This window comes from Nematostella vectensis, chromosome 2, assembly GCF_932526225.1.
Source record: "Nematostella vectensis chromosome 2, jaNemVect1.1, whole genome shotgun sequence".
Lineage (NCBI taxonomy): Eukaryota > Metazoa > Cnidaria > Anthozoa > Actiniaria > Edwardsiidae > Nematostella > Nematostella vectensis.
In genome coordinates this window covers 4,955,385-4,975,366 of record NC_064035.1, presented here as the reverse complement: position 1 = coordinate 4,975,366, position 19,982 = coordinate 4,955,385, and the positions used below count along the sequence as shown (strand labels likewise).

General features: G+C 41.9%; 2 protein-coding genes across 5 annotated transcripts; both read right to left on the bottom strand.

Annotated features, from left to right (window-relative positions):
• Positions 1 to 785: 785 nt before the first annotated feature.
• Positions 786 to 4,161, bottom strand: LOC5505690 (LWamide neuropeptides). Of its 3 annotated transcripts, none has more exons than XM_048723851.1 (2): positions 3,984 to 4,161; positions 786 to 2,080 (listed from the first exon to the last, which is right to left on the bottom strand). In XM_048723851.1, the coding sequence occupies exon 2, from the start codon at positions 2,073 to 2,075 to the stop codon at positions 1,032 to 1,034; it is 1,044 nt and encodes a 347-aa protein (XP_048579808.1). In that variant the 5' UTR covers positions 2,076 to 2,080; positions 3,984 to 4,161; the 3' UTR covers positions 786 to 1,031. The 3 variants fall into 3 exon arrangements, with proteins under 3 accessions (XP_048579808.1, XP_048579807.1, XP_048579809.1); XM_048723850.1 differs by having other exon boundaries at positions 3,980 to 4,160; XM_048723852.1 differs by lacking the exon at positions 3,984 to 4,161 and adding an exon at positions 2,267 to 2,387.
• A 7,170-nt stretch (positions 4,162 to 11,331) lies between these two features.
• On the bottom strand, positions 11,332 to 19,241 carry LOC5505695 (glutamate carboxypeptidase 2). 2 transcript variants are annotated; one of them, XM_032374024.2, is made up of 6 exons: positions 18,419 to 19,241; positions 16,965 to 17,178; positions 15,460 to 15,663; positions 14,845 to 15,136; positions 13,750 to 14,249; positions 11,332 to 13,393 (listed from the first exon to the last, which is right to left on the bottom strand). In XM_032374024.2, exons 2-6 carry the CDS (start codon positions 17,073 to 17,075, stop codon positions 12,605 to 12,607), a joined length of 1,896 nt encoding a protein of 631 aa, XP_032229915.1. In that variant the 5' UTR covers positions 17,076 to 17,178; positions 18,419 to 19,241; the 3' UTR covers positions 11,332 to 12,604. The 2 variants fall into 2 exon arrangements, with proteins under 2 accessions (XP_032229915.1, XP_032229914.1); XM_032374023.2 differs by having other exon boundaries at positions 18,283 to 19,240.
• Between the last annotated feature and the right edge of the window lie 741 nt (positions 19,242 to 19,982).

Here is a 19,982-nt window from a genome sequence, read left to right as displayed (position 1 = left end):
AGGCTTCCCGGAAAGGCACGAACTAACTGTTTATAACAGTCTGACAATCTCCTGACAATAAGAAGATCTGTTCCACCGGGACTCATCCTCCAGGAGTGAGGGCATAAAAGTCAAACACTGGTAGATCATAGGTATAAGCACTTATTCCTCCGGGGAACGGTTTCATGGGGACTCGTCCCTCCCAGAATAAGACATAGTTAAGACAAATGAACGGAAACGATTGTTTCACCCTAGTTTGCATTTGGCAAATAAAACGCACATGAAAAGAACGGGGTCTAAACGAATAAAATACAACGTCGATATGGCGGGGAGTGGTTTCCAAATCTCCCGAGCTCGTAGCTCATGATACATACGCTCGACAAGAGCTAAGCCTAAGGAGGAGTCTCCATGGTGACATAGGGGAGCAGTTCCACGATGATTCAATCCTCCATGGATAAGGGTAAATATTCTTTTGGGATTCGAGAGAACAGTCCCAAGATTACTTATTTCTTTATGGGTATCGGTGGAACTATTTCTTAATTAATCGGGGAGACTATTCCCCATAATCTTGTAGGGTGCCCACAATCTGTTAGAGTGTACCGTTCCATGGGGCACTCCGTGGGAAGGCGGAGCCAGAAGAGGATTCTAAATATCGAGATACCGCCTTTTCCCCCAACTTGACGAAATTACCGAGACAAGTATAACGCAGCCCTCACAATCACCCCCTCCTCCCCCGATTTAAATTTGGTAAACTAACCATGCCCGTATGTCAAACGTGTGATAACTCCATCAAATTATAAAGGCAATTTAAGCTTCTTGAAGCTTTATTCATTCTCTGCGGTTCAAAAGGTAGGACAGTATAGCCTAAAAATTCATCGTAACGCCGCTATTTAAAACCGGACCCTAACAGCAGTTTGCGGTATCTCTACGGGTCGTCCAAATTCATAAAATTTTCTATAATACAGATCACAAGCCATGCTACCGGGATAACTGGAATTATTTCAGGGTCAATAATAACAATAATAGTAATAACGTTCTCATTGTTCGTAGCGTCAGGATTGCTCTTCATTCTTGAAGCTTAAGTCGAGTTCCTCGGCGGTCATGAGAGCAGCATTCCTCCCCCATAGCCCTATTCCATAAAGATCCCTTTGAGGGGAAGCTGCTCGCTTCTTTCTGCCCCATAGACCTGGAGGACCGGCGTCAGCTGACCTGCCCCAAAGTGGATCCCCATTGGTTTCATCCATATCTTCGTCTTCGTCTTCGTCTCTTTTGCCCCATAGCCCCGGGGGCCCAGCTTGCCTCTTCCCCCATAGTCCGGGTGCGTTGGCTTCTCTTTTGCCCCATAGTCCCGGGGGCCCAGCTTGCCTCTTCCCCCATAGCCCGGGTGCGTTGGCTTCTCTTTTGCCCCATAGTCCGGGGGGCCCAGCTTGCCTCTTCCCCCATAGTCCGGGTGCGTTGGCTTCTCTCTTACCCCATAGTCCAGGAGCTCCAGCTCGCCTTTTCCCCCATAATCCCGGTGCGTTGGCTTCTCTACCCCATAGTCCAGGGGCCCCAGCCTCTCTTTTACCCCATAGTCCGGGAGCTCCAGCTTGCCTCTTACCCCATAGTCCGGGTGCGCCGGCTTCTCTACCCCATAGACCGGGAGCTCCTGCTTGACGCTTTCCCCATAGTCCTGGAGGACCAGCAACTCTTTTCCCCCATAGGCCTGGTGGCCCTGCGTCTCTCTTTCCCCAGAGGCCTGGTGGCCCAGCAGATCTTTTACCCCAGAGGCCTGGCGCACCAGCTTGACGTTTTCCCCAGAGGCCTGGTGGCTTAGGGGATCTTTTTCTACAGAGGCCTGGTGGTCCAGCGTCTCTCTTTCCCCAGAGGCCTGGTGGCCCAGCGTCTCTTTTACCCCAGAGGCCTGGTGCACCAGCCTGTCTTTTCGTATCAGTCGGCATTCTCTTGATGTCGTTGTCGTCGTCGTTGTTCACATTTGGAGAAGCGTCTAATTCGTTTTCGGTGTCTGTCGTGTCAGCGGCCTTGCGCTTGGTCTCCGCATGGCAAAGTGCGAGGCAGAAAAGAACTGCAACGAGCGTATGACCGAACAGGGCCATTGCTCCTGAGAAAGAAAATACAAGAAATGTTTACAACTGTTAGAAGGTGCTGGGGGGTGGGGGGGGGGGGGAGAGGCAGGCATAAGTATCATATGGAAAAAGTATTTGAAGATTTCTTAATAAGAAATTTTTGGGCCTTTTGGCCAAAGGGGGTGCGCGCGCACTCTGCGCGTACGCGCCTGCATACGTACACGAAGCTGTTGAGTTGTATCGTTCGTTGTGCTGGTCACCTTGCTTGAAAATTTTGTTTAAACATTAAAGTACCTAAATTGAAATGAAAAGATAATTTCAGTAATAATTATTTTTTTAAAAACGCTTTTGTAACGAGCACTGAAGTGAGACTGTCCGAATTTTGCTAGCAGGGTTATTCCCATAATGTTTTAATTCTCTTTTATTGAGATCATAAACTTAAGAGACAGAGATAACAAGTTCAGCTAACAGGATCTTGTAAAACACATTCGATGACGAAACCGCCCGTGTTGAATACCGCATATCATGCGGGGTCTTTGTATTGAAACAAAGGGTTTTTACTGTTGTATCCACCGCTATATAGCTAAAGTGTTCCCCCCACCCTCACACACGCCAAAAAATTATTCAGACACTTGAATTACGATATGTATACAATAATTTTATAATAAAAAAATGACGTTTTTTAAGCGATGACAGATTTACTGTGGCTTGACGATTAAACGCTTGAAGAAAACATACGTTATTCAAGATAGCAAATCGTAATTCCCGCCCTAACAACAACGTTTCTGCTACTCGTAATGAAATGTGACTATGGTCAATTTGATATTGATATTGCATGAAGTTAAAAATGTATTTTTTTTTTCAAGTCAGCTTGATTCAAGTCGGCAATGGCTTTGTTCACTAAGACTAGTATCTTTTACAAATTTTCGCCCTTTTGATGCAGATAAGATATCTCAGCGTTTCGTAATCTCCGCTTCCTCGGTGCGCTACGCTGAAAATAATTGCGATAGATAGAACATACAATTTAAACGCGCAAAGTAAAGAACAAGTGCTAAGAAAAAAAAATATAGAGTTTTTGTGTCTCATATCTTGTATCTGCTAATCAATACGTGGCGTCCAAAAATTTCGAAAAAAACTCTTAAGTGCTTATAGCTGGAAAACGCTACTTAAAAATCATTGATTTCATTGGTGGGTTTCTAGATTTAGGAATGGTTTCATGTCGCTCACGTCCCGTTTGATGTATCGAGATCCACCTGAGTACACACCCTGGCTTAAATAGCAGACAAAAAACGGGAAAAATGCACGTTTCACAAGCCTACCTACAGTTTCCATCGCTAACCATCCCTAACTAAACACAGTTTCTAACATCCCTATCCATCCTTAAACAAAACCTTTTAAAAAGGCTTGTACTAATGAAAATTCTCATTCAATACAGTATCCATTTAAATTGTGTCGTAGGCTCAGTATCGAAAGAAGTATTAGATTCATATTGCTACACCACTGATGTCATTACAAAATTTCGATGATTTCTTCATGCCTAATGAAGTAAAGTTCTTTTATATTCCAAAACGACTTGGCTAAATCACTTTTAATCATAAAAAGGGTATCTATTAATTTCCCATGCCATACCCCGCTAACGCAATATAAATCAAAATGATAACATGGAAACTTGAGAGATGTTAGCGGCCGCCAACACATTCGTCACGAAATCTGACGGCGATGCTAAGAGAGATATGGTCTCCCGTCAAATCAGCGCATTGGAGAGTTACGGTAAGCTAAAGGTGCGTTTAAGGGCATTCTGACCAACATCTCCGATTTACGCGCTATCAAACTGGGAAAGGTTAATGAAAGCTTAAAGTATCGAATGGATCGTGCTGATTGAGGACAATTTGGCCCGATGAAGAAAGAAGAAAATTTTTGCACATGCTACTTACTTACGATGTTGAAGTGTTGAACCTTCCTTGGCTCGTTGCCCTTCGTGTGTCTCTGTGCTTAGCCTCGCAGGCAATTTAACCAAGTATTCGGAATTAAAAATATCACAGGGGCTTTTGGCAAACCGATGGGTAGCGGAAATTGATACTGCGTTGAAATTACACACTGCAAGAACAAGACAATAATATTTTGCTTGTGATTGTAAACTAATTATGGTTAAATATAAGCTAAAGATCAATTAGCGATAGCCCACGGTTCTCGGTTGAAGGGATTGGCTGACAATGTTTGTACAGCTGGAACAGGTGTTTAAACAACCATGCTAATAAACCGGGTTCAGCATTCAAACTCGAAATAGTGAACGCAAAATGCAAAACCTCACATCTTTAAATGACAAATAGAGAACAAGTGCACTAAAAAAGAACCACCGATCGACCATTTATCATCCGAGGGAGTTAAAAAGTACTTAAAATCATAGAACTGTAGAAATGGAAATAAGATAGGAATAAATGGAAGGAAGGGATATTTCGCTGTCTCAGATCAGTCCCTGTTTTATTGAATGTATCAGATAAAATGATTGATTGTGACAGGTTAACAAGGACCGTCAAATCCTCATAAATGTCACATCGATGCATTAGAAAAGAAATAACCCAAAGGATGGGAGTGGATACAGTGAAAACCGTTTGCCCGGAAAATAATTGATTTCAGAAACGGACGATAAACATGGAAAATAATGACACAAAAATTGTTAGCATTCGAGCAAGAAGGCCGGAAAACATTTAAGTGAACAAGTTCTGGAAATAAAAATAACACTCAAATGACATAAACAAATAAGACGTTTAAGAAAAACTAGTAAGACTCGACAATGGATTGAACTATGATAATATTATAACATTTGGTATAAAGACACGAATCCATAGTATTCACTCTTGAAGGCACAAAACCCTTGATGCTATCATCATAGGGTTCTCATGTGTTTGAGGAGGGCGTAGGCGATCTATCTGATTGCCTTGTTTTGCCACATGCGCTAGGATACGAGGAGGTCTTATCAACTCCAATGTTTGGCTAGTTGTTTGGTGGCTGTTGCATTTGTTCAAAGAGGGAAATTGTGAGCTTAGTAAATAACCGCTTAAATGGACAGACGTGTATGTTAACATCCGGGTCCGGATCACCCCTTTTGACGTCAGGATGCGGCCTTGGCCATTAAGCAGCTTGTTCAAGACTGACAGAAACCCAATAAACTGGGATTTCCTTTATCTGGTGGATGAGCGCGCGAGAGATAAGTCCCCCGCGATGATCCTGATCTCTATTGCAAAAATGGTCATTTCTTTTTTTTTTTTCCTGCTAATTTAGTCAATTAGGGCGTGTGTGTTTTTGCAAGCATGTTGCGCCTACAAATGAAATTAGTATATGAATAGAGAAATATGTTATTTCACGGCCGAAACGGCTCTTGCTTCTCCAATACCCTTATCAACATTCTAAGATTCAACTTAACTCCCATAGCTTTTGTTATTGTCTATTGGCCATGTCCAAAACTTCTTTAATGGTGTTTTGGTTTCACGATAATAACATTGCCCTTCTATCTACGTCACTTAACGTAAGTGAATAATGAGGCTGGGCGAGGCAATAAATCCAGGGTTAAAGAAGTGAAAATCTTTGAAATCCCGGGGTGGTTCGTTTTTCCAATTTAGCAGACCAAATTTTCGGTATACCCCTCTCCTCGCCTAATTACATTAGGCAATCAATACTTCAAATCAATTCAATCTAATATTTAAAATGTCATTAATAGGGTGCTTTTTAACATATAGCGATAATAATAATAAAAATAAAGATAATTATTTAAAAAATATTTTATAGTAATTTTAAAGACATATTAATGTGCACGGTATATTCAGCTAAACGTTATATATTTTTTGTTAAATCTGAGCGGACCTTCAAGCCGGGTGGGTTCGTCCGATCCCCCCCTGGACACCGGCCCCAATGATATGAAATTTGCTATCGAAAATTTGTATTCAGGGAGTAAGAAAACTTTACCAGAGCTCTATTATCACTACAATTTGTTTTCCGTTTAGATTAGAGCGGAAGTAAATACGCCAAAGTTGTTAGCGATATGGATCGATTCTCAGTCTTTGCCGCTCCTCTCTTCTCCTGGGACCCCACGCTCGTTCCATATTTTAGAAATAAGCTTTTTTTAACAAAACGAATAATCATGGGAAAATTTATGACACACATGATTATGGACGTACATCTGTTGGACGTGTATCAAATGGCAAAAGCTCTGTCTAATGTGCTAATCCTGAATGACGTTTTTCGCACGAATTTTATACCATAAGAAATGGCAAAATTGGAAAAAATCCTTCAACTCCCCCTTAGGGATGGCAGTTGGTCGAAAGTGTTATACCCTAAAAGATGTGACGACCAGGCCCGTCCCTTTTCTGGAGAGTCCCCCTCCGCCCCTCACCCCACCCCGGGCATTGATCATTTCGTCTTTCAGAGCCATGCACCATAAACCATAGAGTACTCCCGTTCCTGAGCCTGTAGGCAAACTAACAAAAAATATTTCTTGCCTACAACAATTGCTTTGCCAGGGCGGATCCAGGACTTCAAAATGGGGGGTGGATAAATGGCCGGCTAGACGGCCTATAACTGATCCAGTGGTTCTTGATAGGTCGCTACATAGATTTTACAATTCTTCACGCTGAATTGGATTTGTCGCGTCAGCAAAGTCAAGCTGGCGAAGGAGAATGGACAGTACCTACCGTCCCTCAGACATTTATTGTCTTCAAACAAAGTGACATTTCGATTTTTTTTACTCAAAGAGGGGGTTGGATATCCACCCAATCCCCCCCTTCCTGTACCGCCCCTGCTTTGATATCCAACTTTTGATGATTGTCCAATGAAGAAATCTTGAATTTAGATGCGACACTTTCTGGATATTCTCACTGCCGTGCTTACTCGCACTAAGGCAATTAGCATAGCGCGCGAACTGTTTCGGGATTCTGATTGGTCGAGAAAGGGAAAGGAGTGTGGTTCGGTTTACAGCAGCCACTTGTGGGGAAGGCGTGCGTGACACTTAGCGCGGCTGCTAAGCAGACTTTAATCTGGGGGATTGCCAAATCATAAACATGCGACCTATGTCTGCCCGTCCCCTGAGTAAACCCTGGCAACTCATCTGAATTCAATATTTCAAGGAGGGTAATACTAGCTTCATTTATTCAACATTTATTCAACTAATATTATTTTACAGAGTGTAAAGAACTATTTAACATTATTTGTTTAACGATACTATGTATAACATGAATTCAGATATTCATACTAACCGTTGACTGGCTCCAGAGCTCTGGTCAACACACAAGCGCCTTCCTCGCGACTCGAGATATTCAGACAATAATACATCCCGTAGATGAAGTATACATAAGCCGTGCCTGGTTCCATGAACATCGCTACGTTTCTCGCCGTTACCGCTAAACGAATGACAAGCCTTGTCGGATCTACCACAGGTAGCCCAGGCTCACGGCGAGTGTAAGTTTATTACAGAGTTTGTATGAGCGAAAAATTTGTTGAGATAAATATTCTGATTTGAAAATAAAAAAGTAGCTTGACGTTGCTGCTGCTCAAACCCGCCATTATTTGTCATTCTAAAGCTGCAAATTTTTCCCGTCGCCTTATGTATATAAAATAGACAAGGTTGCAAACTCCGACAACCGCCAAATTCCAAAGTGCTCAACAAATCCATCCACCGACCGTTTCGAAATCCAGACTCGCACGACAAAATAAACCTCGCAGAATCATAGCACACATATTTATCTTTCCAACCATACCTAATCGGCTACTCGTTCCCGTTTGCCGTTTGAGCGGCAAGGATCTTTCTTTTGAATTCGAAAAAAATCGTGATAGCGACGCGGATGTCTACAAAACGAAGACCTAAAACCTAAAACCTGTGACCCCAAAAGCTACGACCCCAAAAATTTTGCCGTTATTATTTAGCCTACCTTATTTCCCACTAACTTAGGGGAAATCGCTTCATGTTCGAGTTGTGTCGAGCACAGGTAGCCCAAGCTCTTTATCTGTCCCTATTGATTTTACGGTAAACATAGGGCAAAAATCAAAATTAGTGAAAAATAAAAAACAACTGGTTGAAAAGACGTGTGTAGTCTAGTGTTGTGTTTATGTTAGCTTTTTGCGTGCTCTTTGGTCGTATTAAAGCGCCTTTTTCAAGATTCAAGATTTGAAATTTTAAAATTTTATACTTAAACTTTTTGTTTGCTGGCGATTTTTCCATGAAACAAATAAGCAAATAAAAACACTACAGCTTTTGTTGTTTTATTTTTTTTAAACTGAAATTGTTTTTCAGAATGTTCAGTTGCACCTTGTCCTCATGTTCCACCTTTGTCCTCAAGAGCTAGTTGATAATCTTATCCGGGTGTTTTTTTTTGGCAATGAAGTGTTTGTCTAAATAAACTATTTGATATTTTTTTACTCAAAAAGTTTGGATAAGTCTTCTGAGGGGGACACAAAAAGTCCTAGTTCTTGATCTGAAAATTTAAACCATTTTTCTTACGATAAAAACCAATGTTTGAGCCTTGGGACTATGATTGTTCTCAATTCTGGCACAAAGCTAGGGGTGAGGGTAGGGGGCGGATGCTTCCAACTCAACCAACAAAAAGCATTTTTTTGTGAATCCTGGCTTTGCAAGGGTGATCAATGCATGATGCACTACATGAGGCTAACATCAACTAATCACTGAATTTGTATTTTATTTTTATTGTTGCCACTAAACTTATTACCCCTAAAATCACTCCAGTATACCCCAAGTTGCCCTTGTCTACAAGTTGCAAGCCTACTATGGACAGCTTAGAGCTTAGTAAATATTAAAATTTTTGGGTGCGTGATGTATTCAACCTCAAGGTGCCAACTTTCTCCCGATATCGAATGATCCCCAGTGTTAAGGACTGCTACACCAGCTTTACCACTAGCTACACTTCAGCTTTAACAGATCAGGTGATTGTATAAAGGCTTTTATCAGACCATTTATGTGTCACTCCCATTGTCACAGAGAGCTGCATGTGCTGGCAGCAATAGAAAGAAATAGTTAATGGCCAAAATATTAGACTGTACTAGTTTCTGATAGGGATAGATGGGACACGATGATCATTTCAATTAGTTTATGTTATGCGATAGTTGAAAGCTTTACTAAAGAATAATGTTATCGACCAAGTAAGGAGGCATGTAGCTAGGTAAAGGTCAGGAATTTGGTCAAACTAACCCACTGTACTAAGGGGAACTGGGATACCTAAGAAGTACCACTGCAACCACAGGTAGCCCAAGCTCTTTATTTGTCCCTATTGATTTTACGGTAAACATAGGGCGAAAATCAAAATTAGTGAAAAATAAAAACAACTTGTTAAAAAGACGTGTGTTGTCTAGTTTTGTGTTTATGTTTACTTTTTGCGTGTTCTTTGATCGTAGAAGCGCCCTTTTCAAGATTCACTCACGTTCCGTCCTCAAAAACACACTTCTGCTTCGCGCTTAATCTCGCTCAAATCACGGCGACATCCTAACAGATAGTTGGAGTCCAACCAGTCCAAACCTCAGCGCCACACGATTCTTCATTGCAGAGGAATCCGGCAGAATATTCGTCTTTTTGTCGTCGAAATATGCTTGACCACAATGAATTTGGCAACCGTCAAAATTGCCTCGTCCCCGCGAGCGCAAAAACATGCCTATGCACCTGTGGCTGCGAAGATTTGACAAGAGCCAAAGAGGTCCTTGCCGTGGGAGGGAGCGTCGAAATTAGTGCATGGAAACTCGCAGAAGAATAAAAAAGAAATACAAATACCTACCTGCCAACTCTCCCGGTCTCCCGGTTTTACCTTAAATCTCCCGGTTTATGACAAAATTTTAATTAGTCGAGTTGTTTTTGAAGTAAAAGTTGGATTTTAGCCACAAAGTTATGCAATTCTTATAGTTTGTATTCAAGTTATGACGTTTTCGAGGTTTTTTCGAGAAACTTTAAATGAGCCTTTTCCAGGCGTTTCTTGTAGACCACAGGACTACTCCCGCAATACTGAAATGCTTGCATATATCGACCAATCAAGTTTGACCATATTTTCGTGCGAATTGTTGAGGAAATCTGGCCTCTCAAAAAGTAGTTGAAATTGATGTTCTTGACATCAAACCATTAGCAGATTAGTCAAGTCAATCTAGTGTTTTACCAAAAAGTAATTGCAAAGTTATTTCGAAAGTGAACATCGCGAAAATTTCGATCAAAGTTTTCACCATTTTATCATATTTTATCAAATAAATATAAACTGAGATTGTACAAGCGTAATATCGTTTGAATATATTATTCAGAATATTTGTTACAAAGTTAAATGAATTTCTGGAAAAACAGACTTATTTTACCATCTTTTGTTTTGCTTTACGATAGGGTAGCCAACAACAATAAGAGAACCAAAGAACACACACATCTTCGAGCAAAACTCTGTGATTTGCTAATCCCCACCCCCCCCCCCCCTCATCCCGTACCCCCTCCCCTCCAGCCAAAAAATAATCTCCCGGTTTTTCAAGTCTGGGGGTTGGCAGCTATGCAAATAAGAACAACTTTAGCTGTAAGGAGAGGAAAGTGGCATGGGGAAGATTTTTACAAATGCGGAGTAGATTTCAGCGACGATCAAAACAAGTCTCGAGTCAATTTTCTCCAAAATTTAGAGCTTCGTACAAGCTTTTACGATGAAAATAGAAGCAAACAAACCTCCAAATGTGTAGATGATGCTTTCCTTTCTCGGGAAAAAATGCCTTAGTCTTCAAATGACAAATATCTAAGCCGTGAGGTCGACGTGTAGGCAAGGTATAGAATCAGGGACCGTTTTGAGATATCAAGGACTTTTTTTGGGAAGCAATTTCCCACGGAGACGTATAGATTGTGGTCGAGTCCGCGGCCTTGCAGCGGTCATACCCAACCTGTCAATCGGAAACTCCCGAATAAACATCTTCGGAATCGAGCATCATTAAACTCAGCGTCTGATAAGTTTGGGGTCAGGTATCGGATAGCTTGGTAACCGCCTATATATTTACCCCTAAGTGATAGCACTTGAGATTGAGAGCAGTGAACCAAAAATTGTTCAAGAAATATTTAGCAATTTTCAAGGCATTCTCAGTTTTCTTGGATTTTATTTCGGTGCTATCTCTGCTGCGGGGATAGTATTTGTAGGACTTTTACACTGTAAAAGATAGGAAAATCCCCATATACTTAAATGGAGCACACCTCAAGTCCACCCCCACCTCAAGAAATGATGCATCTTACCTTTCTTGCCCCAATCAGTGTTGTGATATGGTATTTACAACAAAAACAAGATTATACATATATTTTTATTATATCCAAATGTGGTGGGCAGTAGAATCTTTCTCATACATGTCACAACACAGGGCCCAAACAAATTGCATAGTCGAGTCTTCAAAACAATGCAGTCATCACTAGACGGACAAAGCCAAGTTAAGACTAGGAATAAATAGCAATTTGTAGTGAGACCAAGTCTCGTCAAGTTAATTCAAGCAGAGATGACTGTGTTGTTTTGAAGACTCGACTATGCATTACATTTTTGGTTACGAATGACTAAACTTCTCCTGTCTATAAGCCCAGCGCACCTCGGCCTTCGCGCGCGAACAGGGTTCCCAATATTCGAAAATAAAACATTTCCGAATACCCCACAATGAGAGCCGGCTAGCAGGCTAAGTGATATGTATTCACGACTAACGGACACCTCGCTATTAACAGGCGCCTCACCTCGGACCGTAAAACCCTGTAAAGCTGAAATGCAGGGAAATTATCAAACAATTGTTTTCAGAGATTTTCACTATAACTATAGCTATAATCCATTTTACGTCATAGGCTTTTGGCCTTTCAAAGATGAGAAAAAAACGCGATAAATTTACACAATTTGTCGCGCGTTTCATTTTTCTCAATTCTTTTTTCTGTGTTAGTGATTCAAGAAAAAGATGCATTTTCTACGATGGATAGCTTCCTCAGAGGAAGATATTTTTACACCTTAAAAATTGACACTAAAATATCCCCCAACAACCCCCGAATGCCTTTTATATAAATGAAGCTTTCAAAAGTCGCAATGAATTGTTAAAATCAGAAAATGCTGTTTTTAGAGTTTTGGAATTTATTTCTACCCCGGAAAATGTAATTAAGGCCTTTGATTAATAGTTATGGAGGGTCGTTAATATGCATGTCATCATCGATGAGCAACAAATCTGGTAAAGGTATCTTTTTTATATTTTTTGATATTTTCCATAGAAAATAAACATAAGATGATTAAGTATCCAAGTCGTATTGTTGTATCAGCCTACTTTTGTAGTATACACCATAATAAAATCCAAACGCATGCGTTGATGAAACAATCAATAAAACAATTTACACTCGAGAATGAGGAAAAAGGGAGAAAGGACCGCAAGAGAGAGAGAGAGAGTTTATATGTCAAATCTGCGATTAAAACTACCCCCCAGAGACTGTGCTGATGTGAGCTAGGAGATACGAGGGATTATGTGAGAATGCTCAACAACCTCTTTTTGGCAGCAAATGGAGTAGGGAGGGTGCCTGACCCAACCTTAGCTAGGGAAGTACTTCACTCCTCTGGCTCTAACATCTCAGCCGCTGACCGCAAACAAAAAGTCAACACAGACACCTCTTTCTCCACTGCATCCCAGGAGTCTTTGCCCGCTTCAGCGTCCCTAATAGCTCGTTTGACCAAGTGGAAGTACACGCCCTTGTAGATATTTGTCCAGTCCGGTCCGTATAGCACGTGGCGGTCATAAAGCCTAGATGTCTGGACCAGCGTATTTATAAATGCTCGATCTACCTGCATTAGCTGGTCATTTACTCTCCGGCGTGCCAATAAATCACTTTTTACCATGTGGGTTACGGCTGTGTCAAATTTCACGGCTCTATCTACAAATACATTTGTAGCATTAATCAACCATCTAAGATCTACTGGGCTCTTGTCTAACCCAGGTAGCCTCTTTAATTCATTTATCTCAGATTTCAATTTGAGGGCGAAGTTTGTCGCGTTGAATGGTAGGACGATTGAGTTTGCCATCTTCATCACCATCCTACTCGTGAATTTCCCTACAGCCAAGTGAATCTGAAATTGTGGGTCAACAAAGCGCTTCATCCACTCGAAGTTGTCGTGGATTGAGTGATAAAGCGGGTAGGATCGCCTTATTTTGTGCTTTTTATCTCCGAATATGTAGGACCAGTCGGCGGAGGACACGCCTATTAGATGATAGAACGCTACGTAGTCACTCCCCAGTGCGAGGTTGTCACACACAGGAACACCGCCACGCAGTTTGGTTTTGTCACGCTCGGTGATGACGTCATACATACTAGCCGCATGTTTGGTGGTTGGGTCTTGCACCTGCAAAGAATTCGGAATATGATCCCGCATTATGTGAAAAACCTAGCCATCTACCTTACAAACTGACATTTGAACCAGTACATGTAGGAGTACTTAGTCCGAGAGTCTGGCTGAAGGACTAGTGAAGGGTTGAGCAAAAAAGGTAGTTTGCCTTTCAGTCTAACAAACAACCCAACCATTTCGCCCGACCCTTGCTCTACTTATGTTGAAGCTGATAAAAAAGTGAGTGTATGGAGCCATGTTAAATCTATCGTGTTTCATGGAGATGCATTATTCGTGGTCGGTAAAAAGGGATTAGCATTATAGTTAAGAGCAGACTTGTAAGCCATCTTTGCACGCTTGAATAGTTTTCGTACCTCTTTCGAAGTAGCAACCAGAATCTTCTCTATCAGTGGACTTCCATCAACATTGAGCGAGAAATTACCGCTGACCCCTGTATCGATATTCAAATAGACGACAGCGCGTCTCCTTAGAATCTGCGCATGCTCCTCTACCCACTCCGTGGAGCCGCTGACTCCTCTCTCTTCAGAGTCCCAGCTGCACAGGATTATGGTCCTTCTTGGTCGCCAACCTCGCTTGAGAAGTTCGCCTAAACCACGTGACACCTCCATTTGAATAGCAGTACCGCTGGACGGATCGCTGGCGCCGAAGACCCAAGAGTCTCTGTGGTTACCGACAATGACGTAGCGGTCGGGTTCTTCACGACCTCGGATAGTCCCTATGACGTTAAAAATTGGATGCATGACGCGTTTGGACTTAGTGGTCAAGTGCACTTTCGTGTTTTCCTGCGTGAAGCCTGGGCCAAGTCTATACCGAACGTCTAGTTTTCCCTCCCAGTGTGGCGGTACGTCAGGCCCTGTGGACGGAGAGCAATCATCATTAAAGCCTGGGTTTCTTTGCAGTCACGGATAGGATCACGTTCGTGATAATATAAAGTTAAAGCCGGTTGCGCGAAAGAGTTAACAATTTTAACATTGAAAAATTTAGTCTTCTAAAGCTGGCTCATGTTAAAGCTGGCTCATTTAATAGTCAAGTACAAAGAGCTGCCGGGACAGCTTACTTTGGTCTAATCTTAACGCTGAAAATACGAAAATTTGTAGGCTATATTTGTTCAAGGTTTTCCGTTGGCGAAAGTCGCTTTTGTTGTTTCAGGGTTAAGGCAATATGTGAAATGTTGTAAAGTTAATCTTTACTAAACCGCATTACTTAAAAATTTCGAGGATATTTATGTCATAACATTACCCTGGAAACCAGAGCCTCAAAACTTCTCTCGTCTAGTGACGCTCAGCCAAAATGCCGCGACGAGCGTCACTGGACGAGAGGAGTCTGGAGGCTCTGGTACCCAGGGTAAATTTAAATTCCATTTAAACGTTAAAACTTCTAAGAAATCACTCTGTTTCGTCCTCTTATCCGTCGCCGTCGTCGCTACTTATCCTTCCCTAAATACTTGCCTTTCATTCTTTTAAGAATTTTTAACGCGTCGCCGTATGAAAGACCATAAGACGGGATCTTTGGCTGACCAAGCTTGCTGACGGGCATCCTATAAATGCCATCAACTGCCGGGTACCCTGTGGTCAGCGGATCCCCCGGCCAGGACCCAAGCCCAGCGCCGCCACGCTGTATTCCAGTATCCGGCAGCCACCAAGAGTTTGGAAACGTGTTGTTTGGTCCTTCGGGCGCGAATTGCTCTGGGTCTTGATAAATAAGAGCTGCTATGGCGCCATTATATCCGGCGCTGCGTACCTTCACGGTGTCAATAAAAGTCAAGAAAAATAATTGATGCTACAACAATAGAACAGCGCCACAACAACCTACGACAAAAATCTTCTCGTTCATAAAAACAAGTATCAATATAAGTAATCAAACTTTATGTTCTAAGAGACTGCTCGTACTCGATACATGGCGAGTTTTCACCTTGTTGTTTAAAAAATACCTTTGCAGTTCTGGAAAGGCATTTACTTATGCTTTTTTTTTCTACGTCGTTTTGGCCTTGTGGTCTTTCGATAATCAGAATTGTAGACCCTCTAGTTTTTCTAGATACACTTGGGTTACGCTATGACACGAACCTTGTTCCCTCTGTAAACGCGTCCCATTCGCATAAACGCGATCCTTCCCTTAACAGACACGCCCAGTTCTTTCAGCTTGTCGAAATCTTCATCGCGTCCGTAATTTACATACACGACGTCTCCATCGACACTTGCATTCAGCGGGGAAGACAGGAACGAGGGCATCACCTCCGGCTCGTGCTTGCGCTCAAATGTGGTCAGCGGCTATACAATGAAATAGAAAATATGCATTGCACGAACGTGATCATACAAAGCGTAAGTGCGGATACTGGAGCCAGTAGACCCAGCGCAGCATCTGTGAAATATTACGAGCAGTTGTGGTGGTAAATGTTATACACCATCGTGCACCTGTTTTAAGAACTTTACCAACTACAACAAGTTCAAGGGCGTTGCGCGCCTTAACTCTCCGCAAGTGGATCGTGAGATGCGATGCTGATGATAAAAACCGTTACCACAGCGTTTCCTCATATGAACCGCGCGTGATAGTGCATTGCGTGACAAACCACATGCGATTGTTTGGGATGTTTGTGTTTGACTAGTGGATGGTACGTTATCATACGTGCATGCGTTACGATACGTCTGTAAAAGTGCCGTGTTAAGTCACGCTATACCGTGATACGTAAATGCGCCGCGAGTCGTGTTTTTCTGTGTTGTATAACTCACTTGCACTTGTGCCTGCGTGATCGCGTATATGTGTGGCCGTGCCTTCATGACCGCGCATGTGTGACCTTGCCTACATGACCACGCCTGTGTAACCATGACTACATGACAAGCATGTGTGACTGTGCCTACATGACCACGCATGTGTGACCGTGACAACATGACAAGCATGTATGACCGTGCCTACATGACAGCGCATATGTAACCATGACTACATGACCGCCATGTGTGACCATGACCACTTGACAGCGCATGCGTAACCATGACTACATGACAGTGCACGTGTAACCATGACTACATGACAAGCATGTGTTACCGTGCCTACATGACCGCGCATGTGTGACCGTGCATACATGATCCAACATGTGTGACCGTGCCTACATGATCCCACATGTGTGACCGTGCCTACATGATCCCACATGTGTGACCGTGCCTACATGATCCCACATGTGTGACCGTGCTTACATGACCCCGCATGTGTAACCATGCCTACATGATCCCACATGTGTAACCATGCCTACATGATCCCACATGTGTAACCATGCCTACATGATCCCACATGTGTAACCATGCCTACATGATCCCACATGTGTAACCATGCCTACATGATCCCACATGTGTAACCATGCCTACATGATCCCACATGTGTAACCATGCCTACATGATCCCACATGTGTAACCATGCCTACATGATCCCACATGTGTAACCATGCCTACATGATCCCACATGTGTAACCATGCCTACATGATCCCACATGTGTAACCATGCCTACATGATCCCACATGTGTGACCGTGCCTACATGACCCCGCATGTGTAGCCCTAGCGTGCCCTTTCTCCACTCACGGTCTCTTTTTCTTGGAACTGATGTAAAATAGCTCCCTTATCGTCCACAATCGCAGCAAAACTTGGATCCTCTTCCATCGGGAGGTTTTGTAGTACATTATACCGAGGCATTTCTACTTTGTCAAAGCCATAACTTCGCCATCTCCGCGCAATCTCCTCCGCTAATAACGTGTTCCGGGGGGAGCCTGCGTGATGGGGCCTCTCCGTCAGGTACCTGTCCATGCAATAGTCATATGTAAAAAAGCTACCTTCAAGGAATCAGTTAACCCCCCGATTTTTCAAGCGGGATGTTCAGTACAAAAGGCTAATTGGCTCGACTTACAAAAAATGAGTAAACCCCCTCATTTTTTCAAGCGGGGTATTCAGTAAAAAAATGCTAATTTGCTCGACTACAAGGGATAGGTGAACCCCCTAATATTTCAAGTGTTCAGTAAAAAAAAGGCTAATTGGCTCTACTACCTTCAAGGAATGAGTGAACCCCCGATTTGCAAGTGTGATGTTCTGTACTGATCTGTTTTGGCGAAACTAGAGATGTGCGCGCTCGAGAGAGGATTTTTTTGGGGTACTCACCTAACTTTTTCGTTAAAATAACCCCGATCTATTTCATAAGAAATTTAAAACATTTAACATTGTTTAATCCAAAAATTATTAACTAGTTTCTTGCACGGGCCCGATGCTAAACAACCAGTGACATTACTTTAACCTCTTGATGGTTGCGGAACCACATTCTTTGAAAGAGAGTAAGGGAATACAAACCTTTGTCAAAGTCTCAAAAGATAATTTACCTACCCGAGCCAACAAATTTTTCATCAACCTTTTTTAATGATAATATACTAATAAACCAGAACCTCGTTTAAATTGTTTATTAGTGTTCAATTCAAAATAAATTTCTAGGACAGTTTTATTTTCTGCTCTACCACAAGTTCTGTAATAAATTACACTTGAAAAGTTGTTCTTTTTAAGTGGTTTTCATCAACCATGAAAATGTGATCGTCAAAATGTCAGGAAACACAAAAGAGAACAATCGAACTAGATCGTGATAGCGTGAGTTGTACTGTGCAACTCTGGTAACTATTTTGTGCAAAATAGAAACAATAAAATGATCAACGAAATTTAAAGAATAGCTATAATAACTGTCTATAAGAATTGAATTTTTGTATACAATAATTTACAAATTTGGACATAAATTGTTTTTATTTTGACATCACAATATTAATTGAATACTAAAGCGTTTCATTGTGGTCCTTTATTTGCTAGTTTTCGCACAATGACAGCCACAAAGCCATTTGGTAAACACGTAGGTGTTTTCACTGCTTACCTAAGATTCTCTTCCATCCTCTGGGCACTCAAGAGCTTTTCCAGCTCGTCCATAGCCTCTTCGTCGGCCAATGTATTTTTGCCTTTCGTACCAGTAATCATTAAACACAAAAAAAGAAGAAAGACAAGATACTCACGCATTTGGCTATATCTCCCTCTCATTCTTTGTATGCGAGGATCAGTTATCCACGCCTGTATTCTACTAAAGCTTCAAATAACGGCTCATTCAAAAAAGGTTCTTAGCAATTAAAATTTAAAACATTTATTCCAAAACATTTACTAGTGTTTTAGTGTATTTTACACGGGTCTGTTGCTAACCACCAGTGACCTTGCTTTAACCTCTTGAAGGTGGCCTTACTACGTAAATAGGGGCGGAACCACATTCCTTTCGATTCCTTGCGAATAAAATTAAAAGAAAAAGTCGACAACAACGATTTGATTTTTTAGAACAATATTAAGGACAGGTCAAGCGGTAGATTAAACCATTTCGTTTTCATCGACACAGTTTTCCTTGTTATCCAAAGGCTTTGATACCCTTGACAGACTTGACAAACTGAGCGCTGGTCGACAGAAAAAGGCGGGATTTCATTTATACAGTTGAATTAATTAAGATTTCTCGTTTACTGACATACCGGTCTTCAGGCGCGTACCCAGGGTTGATTCATAGGAATCATATGGAAAAAGCATAGTATAGCATAGCATAGTTGACCTACTTTTTGGCCGTGTACACGCCGTCTTCGCTTCTCGTTGTCGCTCTTTGTTAGTTGCCGCTCTTTGCTAGGAGCTTGAAGCTCAAGCCTCTGGTACCCAGGGTATCGGAATACCGTTTGCTAAACGAGATATCATTTTGGGGGGAAATTTGTGAAAAGAATAGATAAACTCAAATGATAATTGTTTTAATGTGTTGTGCGCTCAAGGGCTGATGGCAGTTTATTGCGCTCTGTCAGGTCCCATTTTACAGCCATCAGCCACAATAATCAATGCTAAAACTTCCATTTGAAGCGAGTCACGATCTAAATTGCATGCCTGCACTGCATCATGGGAGTATTGGAAACACCTTGACAGACAGGCGGGAAAACTCCTCCCCCATAATCATAACAGTTTTTTTAAGTCTCTTTACCCCAAAGCCAAACAAAACATTTCCAGGTCCAAAGAACCCAGAATAAGCCTGAAAACAATTTTTGAATAAGGTTGCGTAGCAAAGATGGTCCACATTGGAGATGAGGCCATTCACTAGAAAATTCCTTTCTCACTCGGTGAAGACCAAACAAGAAATTATCCCATTGAATCAACCTCAGCGTCCAAACATCCATGAGCACAGCATTAATTATGCCCAAATGGACTTTATGATGTCCTTAGGCACTCTCCAGATGTGAAAAAGCTGTAATTTTTAAGTAAATTACAAGCAAAACTGTTGTAAGCAACAGGCTGTAGCATCGCCGTCGCTAAAAAGTGGTAATTTTTTTAAAGACAAACTTCAGCCCGGGTAATTACAGGGGATGACTATTCAATCAGGTTACATGACATCCTAAAAAAAATGAATTGGCCTTCACTTGAACTTAGACGCCAACGTACAAAAGCCAATTTGGTATATAAAATAATAAATGGTAAATCAGCACCAAGCCTGAAGCACCAATTCACGAGAGTTAGTGACTGTGGAAAGGAATACAATCTCCGTAATGTCAGTAAAGATCTAGCACT

What these genes read in the sequence shown, in the direction of transcription:
- LOC5505690 (XM_048723851.1), bottom strand. Translation starts at nt 2,075, where the DNA reads ATGGCCCTGTTCGGTCATACGCTCGTTGCAGTTCTTTTCTGCCTCGCA.
- LOC5505695 (XM_032374023.2), bottom strand. Translation starts at nt 18,443, where the DNA reads ATGAGAGGGAGATATAGCCAAATGCGTGAGTATCTTGTCTTTCTTCTT. An exon ending in AGGATGGAAGAGAATCTTAG is followed by an intron (nt 17,179 to 18,282) that starts GTAAGCAGTGAA and finishes TTGCATGGACAG; the next exon opens with GTACCTGACGGAGAGGCCCC. An exon ending in AATTCTTAAAAGAATGAAAG is followed by an intron (nt 14,250 to 14,844) that starts GCAAGTATTTAG and finishes CTCCGTCCACAG; the next exon opens with GGCCTGACGTACCGCCACAC.